Source organism: Mobula hypostoma, chromosome 11 (genome assembly GCF_963921235.1).
Source record: "Mobula hypostoma chromosome 11, sMobHyp1.1, whole genome shotgun sequence".
NCBI classification, from domain to species: Eukaryota; Metazoa; Chordata; class Chondrichthyes; order Myliobatiformes; family Myliobatidae; genus Mobula; species Mobula hypostoma.
The window spans coordinates 36,703,406-36,723,322 of NC_086107.1; the positions used below are offsets into that span (position 1 = coordinate 36,703,406).

Sequence of the window (19,917 nt, forward strand, 5' to 3'; positions counted from 1 at the left end):
CACTGCAACTTCCTGACTGTGACTTACAACCTGCACAAGACTAAGATTATCACTGTTCTGCATTTATCTTGTATGTATCCATTAACAGTGAAATTGTTGGTTGACAGCATCTCTATCACACATGATCAAGCCTTATGCAGCACAAGGGGCTAGTGTGATATAATATAGTCTAGTAGAAAAGCCTGAAAAAGGCCTCCACATGAAGTAGCTAAGAAATTCCACAATAGACATCAAAGCCATATTCCAGCTTTGCTTAAAGCTATCAAGTTTTTACAATGCTTCTGAATATCTGTCATAGGTCTTAGACATTCATAAGCAGTACAAATTATTAGAAATAATAAAAAATATATTGAAAGTGTAAAGTTAAACATCTCGAGGTCTAGAATACAAGAGCATAAGGCACTGGTGAGGCCTCACCTTGAGTATTGTAAACAGTTCTGGGTTCCTCATTTAAGATGTGCTGGCTTTGGACAGGGTTCAGAAGAAGTTCACAAGGATGATTCTGGGAATGAAAGGATTATCATACGAGGAAAGTTTGATAGCTCTGGGTCTGTACTTGTTGGAATTTAGAAGGATAAGGAGAGATCTCACTGAAACCATTTTGAATATTGAAAAGCCTAGACAGATTAAATGTGGAAAGGATGTTTCCCATGGTGGGGGAGCCCAGGACAAGAGGGCACAGCCTTAAGATAGAGGGGCGTCCATTTAAAACAGAGATGCAGAAAAATTTCTTTAGCCGGAAGGTGGTGTATTTGTGGAATTTATTACCATTGGAAGCTGCGGACTCCAGGTCATTGGGTGTATTTAAGGCAGAGTTTGATAGGTTATTGATTGATCACGGCATCAAAGGTTATGGGGAGAAGGCCGGGGAGTGGGGTTGAGAATTAGGCCAAATGACCCAATTCTACTCCTCTGTCATATGGTCTAAATGAGAATTTAATCTTATGTTGTCAGGATCCACACCACATCTAACCTGACAGAGGATCTGTGGCAGATTTACATGCACAGGTTCTGGGGAATAACCAGCTGATGTCTACTACTGAGCCATATGCTGAGTAAAGCAGCACAGAACATCTTGGAAATCATTACAGATCTAGCTTACGCTTCCATGTGGGAATCCCGAATGTTTGTGCTTACTCAGCAAGCCCTCAGCTCAGATCAACTAAGAAGGGCAACACAAGCATTTAAAAATATCTATAATAAAACACATTTCACTGGAGAGATCCCAAAAGAAATTTGAAACCAACCTGCACAAGAAACTAGAGACGAATGTCTGAAGGCTTGGTGATTCAAATCAAGAAAATGTACTATGATTTTCATTCTAGCTTTTATAGTAATAAAGCTCAGAAATAATTAATACGTTAAAAATTAAACAAGTACTAAAATTTAGCTCATATCCCCTACCTGGTCTGGTTTCCTACTGATAAGAATGCTTAACACCTTACTGAAGAAACTTGCAAGCAAAGGATTAAGTGGTGGGTCATTCTCCAAAAAGTTGTAAAGTCTTGTAAGCAAAGGTTCATCTTCTGCTAGTCGATCATTTAACTGTGCTACATCTGAAGTAAGCAGTTCACACGATATGTTGGGATATCTAGAAAAATAAATATTTAGAGCATTTTATGTCAAGTTTGATAAAGGATCTCCCAGTCTGTAATTTGCAAAACCTGCTGTTGATTTTATAACAGTAGCAGCAAATTCTGGTTATTTCAAAACATTTTCAAAATAATTTTTCAATATGGACATGTGTAAAGAAATGCATTTTAAACTCTGTAAAGGACAAGTCAAATTCCCCATTACGTGATGAAATACTAGATCTAGTGGAGTCCAGGTTTTTGGTGCCTACAGAATAAATCATTAAAATGTCATGATTTCTTACAAAGGATATTTAAAAACACTCACAAATTCTTAGTTTATTTCTAATGAACTAGAAAACCAAAAAGTAAAAGTTCTCCTGCAGCTATACAAAGTAGATGCACACTATTCAGTCCTGAACACAGTATTAGATTCATGTCACACATACCATTGAGTCTCATCTGACTACAAGACCTTCTTCCACATCTTTACAGTACCTTTTAAGTGAAGCTTTGCAAAGCCTTTATGGGCAAGGATAGGCTTTTTTCTTTAAAAAAAAAATACATGTGGCATAAATTCAATACTGTGCATCAGCCAGATAACAACATCCCTACTGTAAAATATGGTGGAGGTAGCATCATGCTATGGGGATGCTTTTCATCAGCAGGAACTGGAAATCTGGTCTGGACTGATCAAAAGATGAATGCTGCTGAATACAATGAGATCCTGGATAAAAAACCTGCTTGGCTCTGCCAGAAACTTAAACTGGGGAGAAACCATGGAATGGCTTCAAATGAAGAAAAATGATGTCCTCAATTGGCCCAGTCAGAGTCTTGACCTTAACCCAATGGAATATCTCTAACAAGAGTTCCAGATTTCTGTCCACCTCCACTCCCCAACTAATCTGGCACAGCTTGTACAATTTTGCAACAAGGAACGGGTAAAACTTGTTCCATCACATTGTGCAAAGCTAGTAGAGACTTATCCAAAATGACTACTGGCTGTAGCAGCCGCGAGAGGTGGTTCAATGAAGTACTGAGCAAAGGGGGATAAATACTTTTGAACTGCTGACATTTCAGTTTTTGAACTTCTAGTTTTTCATGCTTTGCAATTTTCCCTGCTTTTTTGGGCTCTACTGTGGGGAGAAAAAAAAACATGTGATTCACAAAAAAACTGATGAAAATCCCTGTGGCAATACTTATTTATGTAAACAAAGGGTTGAAGGCTGAATACTTTACAAGACACTATTTGAAATGAATCTGTTACATTACAGAGTCTAAAACTGAGACTGAGAAGGATTTGTTCAAGTCCTCATCCCAATAGAAGCTAGTCCATTCCTCATAATATCCATAAGATATAGGAGAAGAAATAGGCTATTTGGCCCATGTAGTCTATTCCACCATTCTATCATAGCTGATTTATTTTCCTTCTCAATTCCATTCTCCTGCCCTTTCTCTGTAACCTCCTGACACCCATACTAATCAGGAACCTTTCAACCTCTGTTTAAATATACCCAATGACTTGGCCCCCACAGCCATATGCAGCAATTAATTCCACAGATTCCCCACCCTCGAGCGAAAGAAATTCCTTCTCTTCTCTGTTCTAAAGGGATGTTCTCTTCTGAGGCAAGTGTTCTCTGGTCCTTGACCATCCCCTCCTAATGGAGTCCTCTCCAGACCACTTCTATCTAGGCTTTTCAATCTTCAGTAGATTTCAATGAGACCTCCCCTCATTCTTCTGAACTACAGTGAGTACATTCTTCAAACATTGGTCCTGGGAATGAAAGTGTTACTCTCGCAAACTTCCTCTGGATTCTCCCCAACACCAAAACATCCTTTCTTAGATATTGGGCTCAAAATTGCTTACAGCACTCCAAATGTGGTCTGACCAATGCCTTACAAAGCATTATATCCTTGTTTTTATATTCTGATCCTCTCGAACTGAATGATAACATTGCATTTGCCTTCCTTACTATCAATTATAAGTTAACCTTGAGGGAATCTTGCACTAAGATTACCAAGTTCCTTTGCACCTCCGATTTCAGAACTTCCTCCTCATTTAGAAAATAGTCTATGCCTTCATTCTTTCTACAAAAGTGCATCTCTTACACTGTACCTCATCTGCCACTTCTTTGCCTATTCTCCTAATGTGTCCAGATCCTTCTGCAGACACCCTGCTTCCTCAACACTACCTGCCCTCCACCTATCTTTGTATTGTCTGCAAACTTGACCAAAAAGCCATCGATTCTGTCAGCCAGATCATTAACATATAACATAAAAGGTAGCGGACCCCACACAAACAGCTGCGAAACACCACTAATCATCCACCACCAGTCACTGCAGCCAACCAGAAAAGTCCAAAGTAAATTTATTACATACATGTCCCCATATATTACCCTCAGATTCATTTTCTTGTGGGCATTCATAGTACACAGAAAGAAGTGCAATACAATCAATAAAAAAAACCACAAACTAATATGCAAAAGACAACAAACTGTGCAAATACAAAAAGAATAATAATAATAAGTAAGCAAGCAATAAATATTGAGAACACGAGCTGAAGTGTCCTTAAAGTTGAGTCTATAGGTTGTGGAATCAGTTCAGTGTTGAGGTGAGTGCAGTTACCCGCTGGATCAAGAGCATGATGGTTGAATCATTTTTTATTCCCACTCTTTGCCTTCTGCCAGTCAGCCAATCTTTTGTCTAGGCTAGTATCTTTCCTGTAATACCATAGGATCTTAACTTGTTTAACAGCTTCATGTGTGGCATCTTGTCAAAGGCCTAATGTACGCCAACATCAGTGAACTTGAGACCAGGTATCCGGAGGCTTTGCTCAATACAGCCAGCGAGTTTAACCAGGTCAACCTCAGAAAGGTGCTGCCAAAGTTATACCAACATGTCTCCTGCCCCACTAGAGGCCCGAATATACTTGACCACTGCTACACAGCAGTCAAGGATGCCTACCGTTCCGTCCCACGACCTCACTTCCGAAAATCGGACCATTAGGCCGTACTCCTCCTCCTGGCTTACAAACAGAGACTGAAGCAGGAAGTCATGGTGTCAAAAGTAGTGTTGCGTTGGACGGAGAAAACGGATGAGGTCCTCCGTGACTGCTTTGAATCGGTGGACTGGTTAGTATTCAAGGACTCGGCAGCTAACCTTGATGAGTATGCCTCAGCTGTCACGGACTTTATTTGGAAATGCACGGAGGACTGTGTGTCTCGCAAGACGATCTGGGTATTCCCTAACCGGAAACCTTGGATGAATTATGAGGTCAAGTCCCTTTTAAAGGCTAGAGCTGCGGCTTTTAGGTCAGAGAATGCCAGTCGCTACACGGAATCCAGGCGTGAACTCTGGAAAGCCATTAAGGGCGCTAAGAGGCAATATCGAGCCAAGTTGGAAGCCCAGGCTAACCAAAGGGATGCCAGTAGACTATGGCAGGGTCTAACTGAGATCACTGGGCGCAAAGAAAAGGCTGGGAATATCAATAACTGTGGTGCTTCTCTTCCTGACGAACTTAACGTATTCTACGCAAGATTCGAACTAGAAGAGGAACATCCCGCTCCCTCCGGATGAACCGGACCTCGTGGCATCGAGATTCATCGTCACCGAGGAGGACGTTAGAAGGGCCTTCCTGAAGATAAATCCAAGGAAGGTGACGGGCCCAGATGGCGTCCCAGGACGGGTTCTCCGGGCCTGTGCAAGCAAGCTAGCTAGCTGGAGTGTTTGCGGACATCTTCAACTGCTCCTTGCTTCAGTCTAAGATCCCCTCGTGTTTTAAGAAGGCAAAGATAATCCCAGTGCCGAAGAAGAGCAAGGTGGCATGCCTGAATGACTATCGCCCAGTGGCTCTGACATCAATTGCTATGAAGTGCTTTGAGAGATTGGTTTTGGCACACATCAACCACAGCCTACCGGTCAACCTCGATGCTTTGCAATTCGCCTACTGGAGCAACAGGTTAACGGCAGATGCCATCTCTCTGATCAGATTTGGGAACAGCTTCTTTCCAACTGTGATAAGACTGCTCAATGGATCCTGACCCAGATCTGGGCTGTACCCTCCAAATATCTGGAGCTGCCTCTCGGTTTTTTTGCACTACCTCACTTCCCATTTTTTCTATTTTCTATTTATGATTTATAATTTAAATTTTTAATATTTACTAATTTTAACTATTTTTAATATCTTTAATATTTAATATTTGTAATCCAGGGAGTGTGAAGCGCAGAACCAAATATCGCTGTGATGATTGTACGTTCTAGTACCAATTGTTTGGCAACAATAAAGTATAAAATATAATGAAAAATCTAAGTGAACAACGTCCACTGGCTCTTCTTTATCTATTTTGTCTGCTATTCCTTCAAAGAATTTGAAAAGATTTCTCAGGCAAGATTTTCCCTTACGACTTTATCCTATTTTATTGTGTGGCTCCAAGTGGCCCGAAATCTTATCCTTAATAATGGACTCCAACATCTTCCCAAGCACAGAAGTCAGGCTAACTGCCCTATGACTTCCTGCCTTTTGCCTCCCTCTCTTCTTAAAGAGTGGAATGACTTTTGTGATTTTCTAGTCCACTAGAACCATTCCATAATCAAGTGATTCTTGAAAGATCATCACTAATGTTTTCACAATCTCAGCTACTACCATTCAGGGTGCAGCCCATCTGCTCCAGATGACTTATCTGCTTTGGAGTTTTCAGCTTCCCAAGCACCCCTTCTAACTAATAGCGACTACAGTCACTTCTGCCCCCTGACACTCTTGAACTTCTCCAATACTCATTGGAGCGGAGTTGGACAATTTACATCAGCGGTGCATAAAATAGCTACTTTTTAATCAGGACGGCAATCGAGATTTTAAAGGCAAAGTTCTCAGCAACTGAGGAGCTACCAATCGGCAAGCTGGAATTCATTAGAAAGGGCCTTTAAGAATAATTCAAGTGCTGCAGCGTGGTCATTGTTTTGGAGTGTGTCAATCATTAGAGTGACTTTGGCTCATTAGGCTTAGGCGAGATCAGATCTGCCACCTTCCAGTCTTCTGGTACTACTCCTGTGGTCAGTGAAGATACAAAGCTCTTTGCCAAAAGTGCCGCAATCTCTTCCCTTGCTTCCCCTAGTAACCTGGGATATAGCCCATCCAGCCCTGGGGACTTATCTGTCGTAGTGTTTTTCATAATCTCCATCACCTCCTCTTTCCTAGCTCAGCATGTTTCAGCATATTGCCCTATTCTGTGCTGTCCTCACATTCGTCAAAGTCCCTCTCACTGGTGAACACTGAAACAAAGTATTCATCAAGAACCTCCCTTACCTCCTCCGACTCCAAGTACATTTTTCCCTCCTACCTGTGATCAGTCATTCTCCTGTCTTCAGGTACTTTACAAACATCTTGGTGTTTTCCTTAATCCTACACGTCAAAACCTTCTTATGTGCCCTTCTATTTCTTGTAAGTCCATTCTTCAGCTCTTTCTTGGCTACCTTGCAACTCTCTGGAGCCCTGTCTGATCGTTACTTCCTAAACTTTAAGTACACTTCTTTCCTCCTCTTGATTAGATGTTCTACTTCTCTTGTCAACTGTGGTTCCATCACACTACCATCCTTTCTGTGCCACAATGGGACAAACCTATCCAGAACTCCAAGCAAGTACTCCCTAAGCAACCTCCACATTTCCATTGTGCATTTTTCTAAGTACATCCTTTACCTATTTATGCTCCAAAGTTCCTACCGAATAGCATCATGATTCGCCCTCCCCCAATTAAATACTTTCCCACACCATCTGCTCCTGTTCATGTCCAAAGCTCTGGCAAAGGTCAAGGAATCTTTGAAATGCTCAACCACTGAGAGATCTGTCACCCAAACACATTTATTGCCTCGTACCAGATGCTCTAGTTGGCTTGTCCACATATTGTGTTTGGAATCCTTACTGACACACCAAACAAATACCACCCTATCTAAACCTTTTTGGACTGAGGAGGTACCAATCAATATTGAGGAAACATCTTCAGGCATTACCAATTTTCATTCCAAAATCTTTCTTTGATAAAGTTGACTCTAAAATTTCTTCATTTATTTGGCAGAATAAGAATCCGAGACTGGGTAAAATACATTTACAGAAAGCTAAGAGAGATGGAGGTTTAGCATTACCTAACTTTAGATTCTATTATTGGGCTATTAATATTCGACATATGAAATTTTGGTTACTTGACCAGGACATACTATCTATTCCTAAATGGGTAGCATTGGAATTACAATCTGTTCAGGGTTATACACTTGGCTCTATTTTAGGCTCCTCTCTCCCTTTTGATTCGAAACGCCTTAAGCAGGTCTCTAACCCGATAGTTAAATATGCCTTGCGCATTTGGTTTCAATTCAGAAAATTTTTTGATCTTAATCAATTCGGGTTAGCGATTCCTATTTTAGGTAACATATTTTTTCCTCCCTCCTTTACGGATCGCGCTTTTCAAACTTGGAAGACTAAGGGTATTTTACGGTTTTTGGATTTATTTTTAGATGGTTCCCTTAGGTCTTTTGAACAATTATCTAATAAATATAACTTATCAAGAATACATTTTTTTAGATATTTACAAGTTAGAAATTTCCTAAGTACTATACTTTCTTCCTTTCCAATGCTTCCTCCTACATATATTTTAGATTCGATAATTAACCTCAATCCATGTCAGAAAGGTGCATCGGCTATGATTTATAATATTATTATGAAACTTAGGAAAGCTCCATTTGATAAGATTAGGGTAGATTGGGAACAGGAATTGGGGCTTACCATTTCTGTGGATGATTGGGGGCAGATTTTACAATTAGTTAATACTTCCTCTATTTGTGCTAAACATTCCCTAATTCAATTTAAAGTGGTTCATAGAGCACATATGTCCAAAGATAAGTTAGCGCGTTTTTACTCGCATATTAATCCTTTCTGTGATAGATGCTCGGGGCAGATAGCCTCTTTAACTCATATGTTTTGGTCTTGCCCTACTTTGGAAACTTTTTGGAGAGATATTTTTAATATTATTTCTAAGGTATTAAATATAGATATCTCTCCTCACCCTATTACTGCTATCTTTGGACTACCTAAAATTTCTAGTAATCTTTCCCCTTCAGCCCGTAGAAGGATTGCATTTCTTACTTTAATGGCGAAAAGATGTATTTTACAACATTGGAAAGAGCTTAATGCTCCAACTACCTTTTTTTGGTTTTCTCAGACGATTTTATGTTTGAATTTGGAGAAAATTAGAAGTAACCTTTATGATTCTTCATTTAAATTTGAACAGATTTGGGGACCTTTTATTCGATATTTTCATTTAATGTAATATTTACCCTTCTTTTTTTTTTCACTGTTTTTAATGGAGGTCGGGATTGAGGACGTGATTTTAAGTTTAACTCTGTTTGGTTTCAAGTTAGCCCATTGCTTTGCCTTGCTTTTAGTTAGTTGCACGGTGGGGTTTTTTTCGGGGTTTTTTTTTTCTTTTTTTCCATTGATATATATAAAATTTAGTATACTATTATGTTATCTTGGTTTCTTATGTTTAAATTACATTGTTTGTAGTATTTTTTTTGGTATTGATACCTTTTGGAATTTTATTATACTTTAACATTGTATTAATGTTTATATGGCTTACCTTTTTTGTATACTTACTCAATAAAAAGATTTAAAAAGAAAGAGGAAACATAGAAAACCTACAGCACAATAAAGGTGCTTTGGCCCATGAACTTGTGCCGAACATGTCCCTACCTTCGAAATTACTAGACTTACCCATAGCCCTCTATTTTTCCTAAGCTCCATTTACCTATCCAAAAGTCTCTTAGAAGACCCTATCATATCCACCTCCACCACCGTTGCCGGCAGCCCATTCCACACACTCACCACTCTCTGAGTAAAAAAAACTTACCCCTGACATCTCCTCTGTACCTACTCTCAGCACCTTAAATCTGTGTCCTCTTGTGGCAACCATTTCAGCCCTGGGAAAAAGCCTCTGACTATCCACATGATCAATGCCTCTCATCATCTCATACACCTCTTTCAGGTCACCTCTCATCCTCCGTCGCTCCAAGGAGAAAAGGTCGAGTTCACTCAACCTTTTTTCTTTTTGGGAACATGCCTTATGAGAATAGGTTGAGTGAAGTTAAAGTCATTTTGTTATTTTGTATCTTTCAAAATCTGCCTTCCAATCTGCACCTCAGTGTCTCTGTTACTGTTGTGGGGGGTAGGAATGGGTCAATAGAATACTCCCAATAAAGTGATTGCTCCCGTCCTGTTTATTACTTCCACCCACACTGACTCAGCACACAATGCCTCCAAGAAGTACTCCCTTTTGCAGTTGTGAATATTACCCCTGATTAACAATACCACTCCCCCACACCACTTTTATCTCCCTTCCTGCCCTTTTTGTAGCATCCAAACCCCTGATCAACCAGCAGCTATTCCTGCCTTTGTGATAACCAAATCTCTGTAATGGTCACACAACATCATAATTCCAGGAATTCACCCATGCTCCGAGTTCATCACCCTTGCTCGATAGCTCTCCCATTAAAATGTATACATTTCAACCATTCCAACTGAGTGCAATTTTATTTTATCAACTGCCTATCCTTCTTCAGACTCTCTACATGCTGCATCTAACTGTATACCAACCGCCCCATCCTCTTGACCTATCACTCTGCTTCCCACCCCCTGCTAACAGCTCTAGTGAACCTGCCCACAAGGATATCAGCCACCCTCAAGTTAAGGTGTAACCTTCCTCTTTTGTACACGACATACCTTTCCAAAAGAGATAACAATGACCCAGAAAAATTAACCCTGCTCCCTACACCAATTCTTCAGCCACAATCATCTGCCATATCATCCAATTCTTCACTGGCATGTGGCATAAGCAACAACTCAAAGATTACCACCCTTGAGGTCCTGTTTTTCAGCTTCCTACCTAGCTGCCTGAATTTTCTCTTCAGGACCCCATCCCTTTTCCTACCTATACTCAGTGCCACTATATCAAGTAACTCCTGTACCTAATAAAGTGGCCTCTGAGTGTATGTTTGTGGTCCTCTGCTGTACTCCATCCACTTCAAGATTCAACATGTTATGCGTTCAGAGAGGCTCTTCTGCACACCACTGTTGTAATGCATATTTATTTGAGTTACTGTTGCCTTCCTGTCACCTGGAACCAGAATGACCATTCTCCTCTGACCTCGCTCATTAACAAGGTATTTTCACCCATAGAACTGCCGTTCACCAGACGTTTTTTGTATCATTCTCTGTAAACTCTAGATACCGTTTTGCGTGAAAATCCTAGATCAGTAGCTTCTGAGATACTCAAACCACCCCGTCTGGCACCAACAATCATTCCATAGTCAAAGTCACTTAGATCACATTTCTTCCCCACCCTTATGTTTGATCTGAACAACAACTGAAGCTCTTGACCATATTTGCATTAACCAGCAGGTATACAGGTATACCTAAAAAAGTGGCCACTGAGTGTATGTCACTGGTACCAATATGTACCACAGCTTCTGGCTGAACACCTCCCTCCACCCTTATAATGCTGTGGACCCAATCTGAGGTGCCCCCGACCCTGGCACAGGGGATCATTCGAGAGTCTCTTTAACGTCCACAGAAGCTCCCATCTGTTACCCATAAAAAGTGAACACCTTGCCTATTACACCACTCTCTTCTCCCCCCTTCTCTCTTGGGCCAGAAGGCCATACTCAGTGCCAGTGATCTGCTGCAGTGGCTTCCCCTGATAGGTTTCCATAGTATACGTGACATTGAGGGGAGTGGCCCGAGGGATACTTTGCACAATTGTCTATTTCCTTTCCCTCTTGAGAGCCAACCAGCTATCTGCCTCCTGCAACATGGGTCTGGCTTCCTCACTGTGGTTCTCATCCTCCTATATGAGCTGAAGATCACTCAGCTGCAGTTCCAGTTTCCTTACAGTTTGTGAGGACCTGTACCTAGTTGTAGTTCTCAGATGCGCAAGACTGGAGGTCTCCCAGATCTCCCACATCTTGGATGATGAGCTGACCTGGAACCCATTCTCACTACTCTAGCTATAGAGTAGGAGAAATCTGACAGAAACCTGAATCTAGCCACTTCCTGTCACCCAGTTTCCTGTGTCCTGCACCTTGGGTGTAACTACCTCTCTATATGTCCTATCTATCACCCCTTCAACCTCCCAAATGATCCGGTGTTCGTCTAGTTTGAGCTCTAACTCCTTAACACAGATTGTTAGAAGCTGGACTTCTATCTGCACCTCTGGAGGTTCCCCTGCCTTCCCACATCCCACAAGAGAAGCATTCTACTATCCAGCCTGGCATCTCTACTGTCCTTGCTGAGCAGAAATAAAGAAGGGAAGGAAAAATTAACTTAACCTAGAACTTTTTTGTCTTCTTTGAGTGAAACTTCTCTTTGTTGAAATCTCAAAGAGCTAAAGCCTCAACATCACCACTCTGACTCTGTCCGCTCAGACGAGGGCTGCTGCTGCGATGGCCACTGCGCTTGCCGTCGCATTCCTTTAACTTGCTCTTGCTAATCAATCCCAGACACTGATAGGTCGATGGTTAGAGCTCAATTATGCCATTACTGCCTTTCTCTACTCGGTCTGTGAACCTGAGTGAAATCACCTCCTCTCAAACTTCTGATGTCCAGATTGGTCACTAGTCAAAACTCTATTACATCTATTAAATGATGAGGAGGCATTTACCTGTAATGGACGGGACTGCGTCCACCACATCTGTAACCTTTTCCATTCCTGGACATTGGTGTTTCTATACCAGGTCATAATGTAAACATTTAGGATATTCTCCAAGTGCATCAATAGAATCAACAATGACCCGTGCATCAACAGGTCAGTCTTTGGTGACCTGCTAAATCTAAGCGAACTTCTAAGAAAGCAGAGGTGCTGTTATGCCTTTTGGGTGATTGCACTTACATGCTGGTCCCAGGACAAATCCTCTGTTGAGGACTGGCTCATGTTCTTCCTCCTGTAGTTGATCATCAGCTCTTTGCTTTTGCTGATATTGAGTGAGAGACTGTTGTGGCACTACACAACCACATTTTCATTTTCCCTCCTATATCCTGATTTATTACCATCTCTGATTCGGCCAACAACAGTGGTGTCATCAGCAAACTTAAATACAACACATTTAAAAGCACAAACTGCTGGAGGAACTCGATGGAAATTTTCAATACATCTGTTCTACAATATATACAGCAGTACCACCTGTATGACTATATCAGCTTAATTTAACTGAATGGTGATAGAAAGAAAAAGGAAGTTGCTTAAAGAAAGCATTCAGGTACAGCAGTTAGGAAGACAAATAAACGTTAGCCTTTATTGCAAGAGATTTGACAACAAGGAAGGATATCTTGCTACAGCTGCAGTGTCTCTTGAGGAAACCACATCTGGAGTTGTGCATGCACTCTTTACTCGAAGAAGGATCTTCTTGCTATGAAGGGGTGCAAGGACAGTTCACTGAACAGATGCCTGGGTTATCAGAGATCAGACAGGCCAAATATTCACAGGAGTACTGAAGAATAAAAGGGGATTCCATAGACACAGGACTCCATCAGAAATAGGCTACAAACAGAGAGAAATTTTCAGATTACTGCAGAGTACAGAACTAGGAGTCACAGCCTCTGGTTATGCCATGAAGAACCAAGATAAGAACTTTCTGCAATGAGACATGTTTTTTAGTATACAGCTCACTGAGTTCTGCTTTTCACTCCACTCAAGCGTTCAGAAATTCAGATAGTCTACTTAAAAATACCAGATGTGCAGTTTTATCAAAACTTTAATGAATTTAGTTTGGTGTCAACCTTTTTTGAGTAACATTGCTCCTGGGAAGTAGTTTAGGGGCTTGAATACCTTACAGGTACAATACAAATAGAAATACAAGCTTTCATTCTTGTTGTGGGGCATGGTAGGGCACTAGACAGTGTAACAGAACAAAGACGCTAAGGAGTAAAAGTGCACGGTTCACTGAAAGCAGCACCACAGAAAGGCAAGGTGATGAAAAATGAATTAGCACACAAGTCTTCATCAATCTGAACACTGAAAAGAAGCTGTAACATTACGTTTAGTGCAAGTTACTCGTGAGGCTGCACTTGGAGTACCGTGTACAGTTGGAGTACCTGTTATAGAAAAGATGTGGTTATGTTGGAATGTGCAGAAAAGTTTTATCAGGTTGTAACTAGGACTAGTGAGCCTGAATTATACGACAGGCTGGTCAAACTAGTGCTTTATCACTTAGAACATAGGAGAATAAGGGGTAGTTTTATAGAAATGTTTAAAATTATGAGAGAAAGAGATAAGGTAGACGGTAACAGTCTTTTTCCACTAGGGTAAGAGAGTCCAATACTAGGGGGCATAAATTTAGGGTGAAAGAAGAAATAATTAATGCAGAGGGTGATGTGTATTTGGATTGAGTTGAAGCAGGTACAATAGTGTCATTTAAGAAGAATTTGGATAGGTACGTGGACAAGAGGAACTTAGAGGGATAAGGGCTGAATATGAAACATTGGAACTAGCTAGGTGAACAATGTGCTGAATAAGGTCAGATTTAACTAAAGGGTCTGTATCACTTTATGACTCTTGTCCAAGGTCTGCAGATACACAGTCTCCAAGTTACACATTATCCTGACTTGGAAATAAGTTCCTCCTCAATAACTATCATCCAATAGCACTTACATCCGCAGTGACGAAATGTTTGGAGAAGTTGGAGATGAAACATATCAACTGCTTCCTGAGAAGTGACTTGGATCCACTCCAATTATCCTACTGGTATAAAAGGCCCACAGCAGATACCATTTCACTCAACCCTGGAACATCTGGACAGCAAAGATGCTCTTTATCGACTACAGCTCAGCATTCAAAGCTATCATCCCCTCAAAACTAATCAATAAGCTTCAAGACATTGGCCTCAAAATCTCCTTGTGCAATTGGATCTTTGATTTTCTCACTTGCAGACCAGAGTCAGTTCAGATTGGCAACAACATCTCCTCCACAATCTCCATCAGTACAGGTGCACCACAAGACTGTGTGCTTAACTCTTTGCTCTAGCTCTAATGCCATATTTAAGTTTGCTGATGACACACAGTCATGGGCCAAATCAAATCAGCACATAGGAGAGAGATTGAAAAACTGGCTCAGTGTGCTGCAACAACAAACTCTGACCCAATATCAGCAAGACCAATGAGCCGATTATTGACTTCAGAAGGAGGAAACCAGAGATCCATGAGTCAGTCCTCACGGGAGATCAAAAGTGGAGAGGGTCAGCAACTTAAATTCTTTAGAGGACCTGTCCTGGCCCAGCACACAAATACAATTATGAAGAAAGCATGGCAGTGCCTCTACTTTCCTAGAAGTTTGTGAAGATTCTACATGACATTGGACCACAAAACCTTGACTAACATCTATAGATGTGTAGTGGAGAGTATATTGACTGGCTACATCACAGCCTGTTATGGATACACCAATTTGCTTGAACAGAAAAAATTCTACAAAAAGTAGGATGCACAACCGATAAGACTCCTATTTATTGGTTATTTATTAATTATTATTCTTCCTTTTATTTTCTTTCTTTCCTTTTGTTTTCTTTCTTTTGTTACATACCTTGTGACTGTCTTATGAGGATGATGTAATGGTTTTGCAGAGGTCACATGATGTAATTTTCCCACCAGAGGGGTCACATGATGACCTGTTCTCAACAGGGATATAAAGGAGACCCCTGGCGTGACGCAGTTAGGTTTCAGTTTAGCTTTGTGTTAGTTACTTCGTATTGCTGCGTATTTGTCTTATGACGCAGTTTCATTTTAAAGTGGAGTTCTACTTTCTATTGTAAGTAGAATTGGAGAGTGAAGACCTTACCAAAGTACACGAATTCACCGAGTCGAGTAAAGCTGATATCGTTTGGCAGTTTTGGAGAGGATCGTCTTATTGGGCTTCTTCACACAGAGAGTGGTGGGAGTGTGGAATGAGCTGCCAAAGGAGGTGGTAAATGCGGGTTCCTTTTTAACATTTAAGAATAAATTGGACAGATACATGGATGGGAGGTGTATGGAGGGATATGGTCTGTGTGCACATCAGTGGGACTAGGCAGAAAATGGTTCGGCACAGCCAAGAAGGGCCAAAAGGCCTGTTTCTGTGCTGTAGTTTTTCTATGGTTTCTATTGAGTCTTCGGTCAAGAAGTAGTGACCTGCACCTGAGATAACTCCTGCCAAAAGAGCAAGGAAATTCGTGCAGGGTTCACTCGCCAGGAAAAAGGTCAGCTCCTTTTAAACTGTTTATTTCCTTCGTCGTGAATCCTTTGGACAGAACCAGCAGAAACGTCGCTTCTCTGAAGAAATCCTTCTCCAGAGAAGTCTCTCTTTATTGACTGTGTAAATCACTTGGACTCTACCACTTTAAGAACTGTTTTCGCAATTATCCTTTTATGAACTGTTCCTGAGTTGCCGTATAGCAGTTAACTTCCATTAACTTAGTCGTTTGAATATATTTTCCACTATTGTTGAGCAGTTTAATAACTGTTCATGTTTGTTTAATATAACCTGTCTCAATTTGATATTCATTGTTGCCGGTCACGTGACACTTTCCTTTTGTATTTGCACAGTTTGCTGTCTTTTGCATAGTGGTTGTCTACCCTATTGGTGTAGTCTTTCACCGATTCTATGATGTTTATTTCATTTATTGAGTATGCCCATAAGAAAATGAATCTCGGGGCTGTATATGGTGAAATACAGTATAAGTACTTTGATAATATATTTATTTTGAACTTTGAATGAAATCACATTGTGGCAGAACCTTCACCACAATGACTACAGATCCATAAGGCTGCTCTGTACCCCTTTTTCAATGGCAATTAGGAATGGGCATTAAAACTTGTAACCTTGCAAGAGACGAACATCTCCCACGAACGAAGTAAGAGAGATACTAGGATCAAATAAATTTAAGAATAGACTGATTTTTTGTAGTAATAACTTTATAAGTATTTCTATTTTCCTAATGGCATCCAGCTAACAAAGAAAACAAGGGCTATCTATGTTTTATTTCTCCTTTATGCTACATTAGTTGAATTGACCACTGCAATTGACCTCAATAACATGTCCCAAGGGAAATTTTACCTTGGACTCATTCAATATCCATGAAAAAAAAAGCTGCTAGTGTTCAGCAAGGTTAAACTTAACTATATCAACCAACCAGTGAAAATCATTGCCTTGGTTCACACATGAAACTGATTACTTTTGCTATCAGACAAATGATATAAAGGGCTTGAAAAAAGATAGTGAGACTAGAATGGAAGAAGATAAATACAAAAAAAATAAAATTTCCGCAATGTTGATGTTTCACCAGCTCAGACAAATTTGAATTCTTATTGGACTAATTAATTAGATTACCTATTTATGCAAAAGCATAAATGTAAAACTTAATAAGTACAGATGCTAGGATCTAGCAAATTGTCCTTTAAGAATATGAAAATCATGACCAATTTATTTCACTAATATAATAACTTTTTGGTATATAATTGGGTAATGAAAAGTTAAGTAAACTTGGCATTTCTTATCCTCAACAGCAGAAAGGTCCAGTCTCTACATTAATATCAATTTGGAAGCACACTTTACAAAAACCAATCTAGTCTAATAAACTTCATTCAGGTAGGAACATCTTTAAATGTAAACATTTCCTATAATAAGATTTTCTTACTTGTATTTCACTTTTTCATCCATGTCATCTGGTGGCTCCTGGGTGATGTACGTAACAAGATCATGCATACTCTGCGACCTGACCAGAAAATCCAACAGTTTACGGTTCTGAGCTTTACATTCCTGCAAAATATCTTCCTCATCCATTAATTCAGTAAGAGTCACATCTTCCTTATCGAGGAGCGTGTCTATATGGGATGATGTGTGAAGATCAAACTTCCAAAACATGATGCACTAATTAAAAAAAACAGTAAAACTATATTAGTCAGTTGAACAGTTTAAAAACAAACTAATCTGATTTCATCAAAAAACAAGACATGCTTCCCCTGATAACTTAACAGGTAAATATTGTACAATGAAAAGCAATACTAATCAGGAAAAACTTTAATCTCTAGCTAATGCTAAGTATTTGTCATCTTAACTAAAGAAAGAGGACAAGCACTAACTAAACATATGAGATTCTGCAGATGCTAGAAATCCAGAGCAACACACAAAATGTTGGAGGAACTCAGCAGCCAGGCAACATCCATGGAAATGAATAAACAGTCGATGTTTTAGGCCGAGACCCTTCTTCAAGACAGGATAAGCACCATATTTGAATATTAAATTTGTTTGGGGAAAAAAGCAGAATGCAAAACAATAGCAACAGATGAAATGATTTAGTCTTCAGCCAATTCAGTTTATTCCATGTGACCCAAGAAACAATTGACTGCACTGCATACTGCAAAGGCTATGGGTAATGACAACATCCAAATATATTGATAACTTGAGCCGAAGATCAGCTGTGCCTCTAACCACAGTCACAACTCCAGAATTCTGCCATGTACCCTCAGTGGAAAATTAACCAGTTAAATCTCAACGGCAAAAAAGCAGGAATCCAGCAACTTAACAACCAATCAGTATTTTCTCATTCAATGGGATAAATCTTAAAGATGTTACAGAATAAGAAAAGCAATTGAACAAAGTGTTGATATTTAATTCTCCAAACATTACTTAGTTGACTCATGACCATGGTTGTTCAAAGAAATACATTTCAATTCAAAAAAGCCTGCTGACATAAGAAAATGGTTGGACCATCATCTATCATTTAGATTCAGTTTTATTTATTGCATACATTGGAAAACACACTGAAGTGTGTCGTTTGCGTTAACAACCAACACAACCTAGGGAGATGCTGGTGACACCCCACGTGCTGCCATACATTCTGGTGTCAAAGTAGCATGGCAGTAATGCTCAGCAGAACAAAGAGTCTTTCGCTATTGCAATAATAAGCTAGTTTATAATTCTTCCCTCCAAATCAATCAGCAGGTAATTGGGAAGGATAATGAATTCCAGTTTTTATTTCAAGGATGTTGGAATATAAATTAGATCAGTCATAATAAAAATGTACAGAACACTAGAGAAACCACACTCAGAACATAGTTCACAGTTTTGGTTTCCCTTACTCAAGATATATCATTGAAGGAAAGTCAGAAAAGTTTCATTAGGAAGAACCCACAAAAGGACGGAATGTCTTACAAAGAAAGCTTAAATGGATCTTAGCTGTACTCACTGAAATTTATAGAAGCAATCCTATTAAAACTTCATAGAATATATGCCAAGATGGTCTCCCTTACGAAAGAATCTAGTACCAGAGGATATGGTCTCAGAATAAGGAAGCACGCATCTAAAAAAGAGACATGGAAACATTTCTAAACAGAAGAGACTCTGCAGATACCGAAAATCAGGAGTAACACAGACAAAATGCTGGAGGAACCTAGCAAGTCAGGCAGTGTATATGCAAATGAATAAATAGTTGACCTTTCAGACTGAGACCCTTCTTCAGGACTGGAAAGGGGAAGGTGCCAGAATTAAAAGGAGGGGGAGGGGAAGAAGGACGAGCTAGAAGGTGACAAGTCAAGCCAGGTGGGTGGGAAAGGTTAAGGGCTGGAGGAGAAGGAAAAATCTCTTCACTCAAAGGATTACAAGGTTTTAGAAATCCCTACCCAAAAATACTTATGAAAGCCAAATCATTGAATATATTAAAAACTAAAATACAGATTTCAAAATAGTAAAGGAATCAAAGCTTATAAGGGATACATCACAAATGTGAACATGGAAGTCTGAGCAACTATTATCTTTCTGACGACGGAGAAGACTCAAATGTTTTGACTTCCACTTTAAAAAAATCCAATCAGGATATGTATTGCTATGCCAGACACTTGATATGAAACCCTCACTACCTCATTGCTTCATATTGCTCTGTCAGGAACCTGGCATAAAATCATGCCCATCGCTGGCACTCTTAAGCAGTTACATTTAAATTCCTTGGTGTTACTATTTCAGATGACCTATCCTTGGCCTAGCACGCAAATGCAAATACAAAGAAAGCATCGCAGCCCCTCTTACTTCCTTATAAGTTTGTTAAGACTCGACATGACATCTAACGGACTGGTGCAGAGCCAACAACCTGTCTCTGAATGTGAGCAAAACAAAAGAGATGGTTGTTGACTTCAGGAGGATACGGAGCGACCACTCTCCACTGAACATCGACAACTTCTCCATAGAGATCGTTAAGAGCACCAAATTTCTTGGTGTTCACCTGGCAGAGAATCTCAGCTGGTCCCTCAACACCAGTTCCATAGCAAAGAAAGCCCAGCAGCGTCTCTACC

At 40.1% G+C, this 19,917-nt stretch overlaps 1 protein-coding gene across 5 annotated transcripts in view; it reads right to left on the reverse strand.

Annotated features, from left to right (window-relative positions):
• Positions 1–19,917, reverse strand: part of LOC134353651 (serine/threonine-protein phosphatase 6 regulatory subunit 3-like) — a 150,954-nt gene that overhangs the window by 96,843 nt on the left and 34,194 nt on the right. For 4 of the 5 annotated variants that reach the window (XM_063061823.1, XM_063061819.1, XM_063061824.1 and 1 more), the window contains exons 2-3: positions 17,268–17,500; positions 1,405–1,591 (exon numbers count right to left, since the gene is read on the reverse strand). In XM_063061823.1, coding sequence (XP_062917893.1) covers positions 1,405–1,591; positions 17,268–17,494 — 414 coding nt within the window. In that variant the 5' untranslated portion in view covers positions 17,495–17,500. Of the gene's footprint in view, positions 1–1,404; positions 1,592–17,267; positions 17,501–18,818; positions 18,939–19,917 lie in introns of those variants that run through there. The other variant, XM_063061820.1, reaches the window with a different exon arrangement.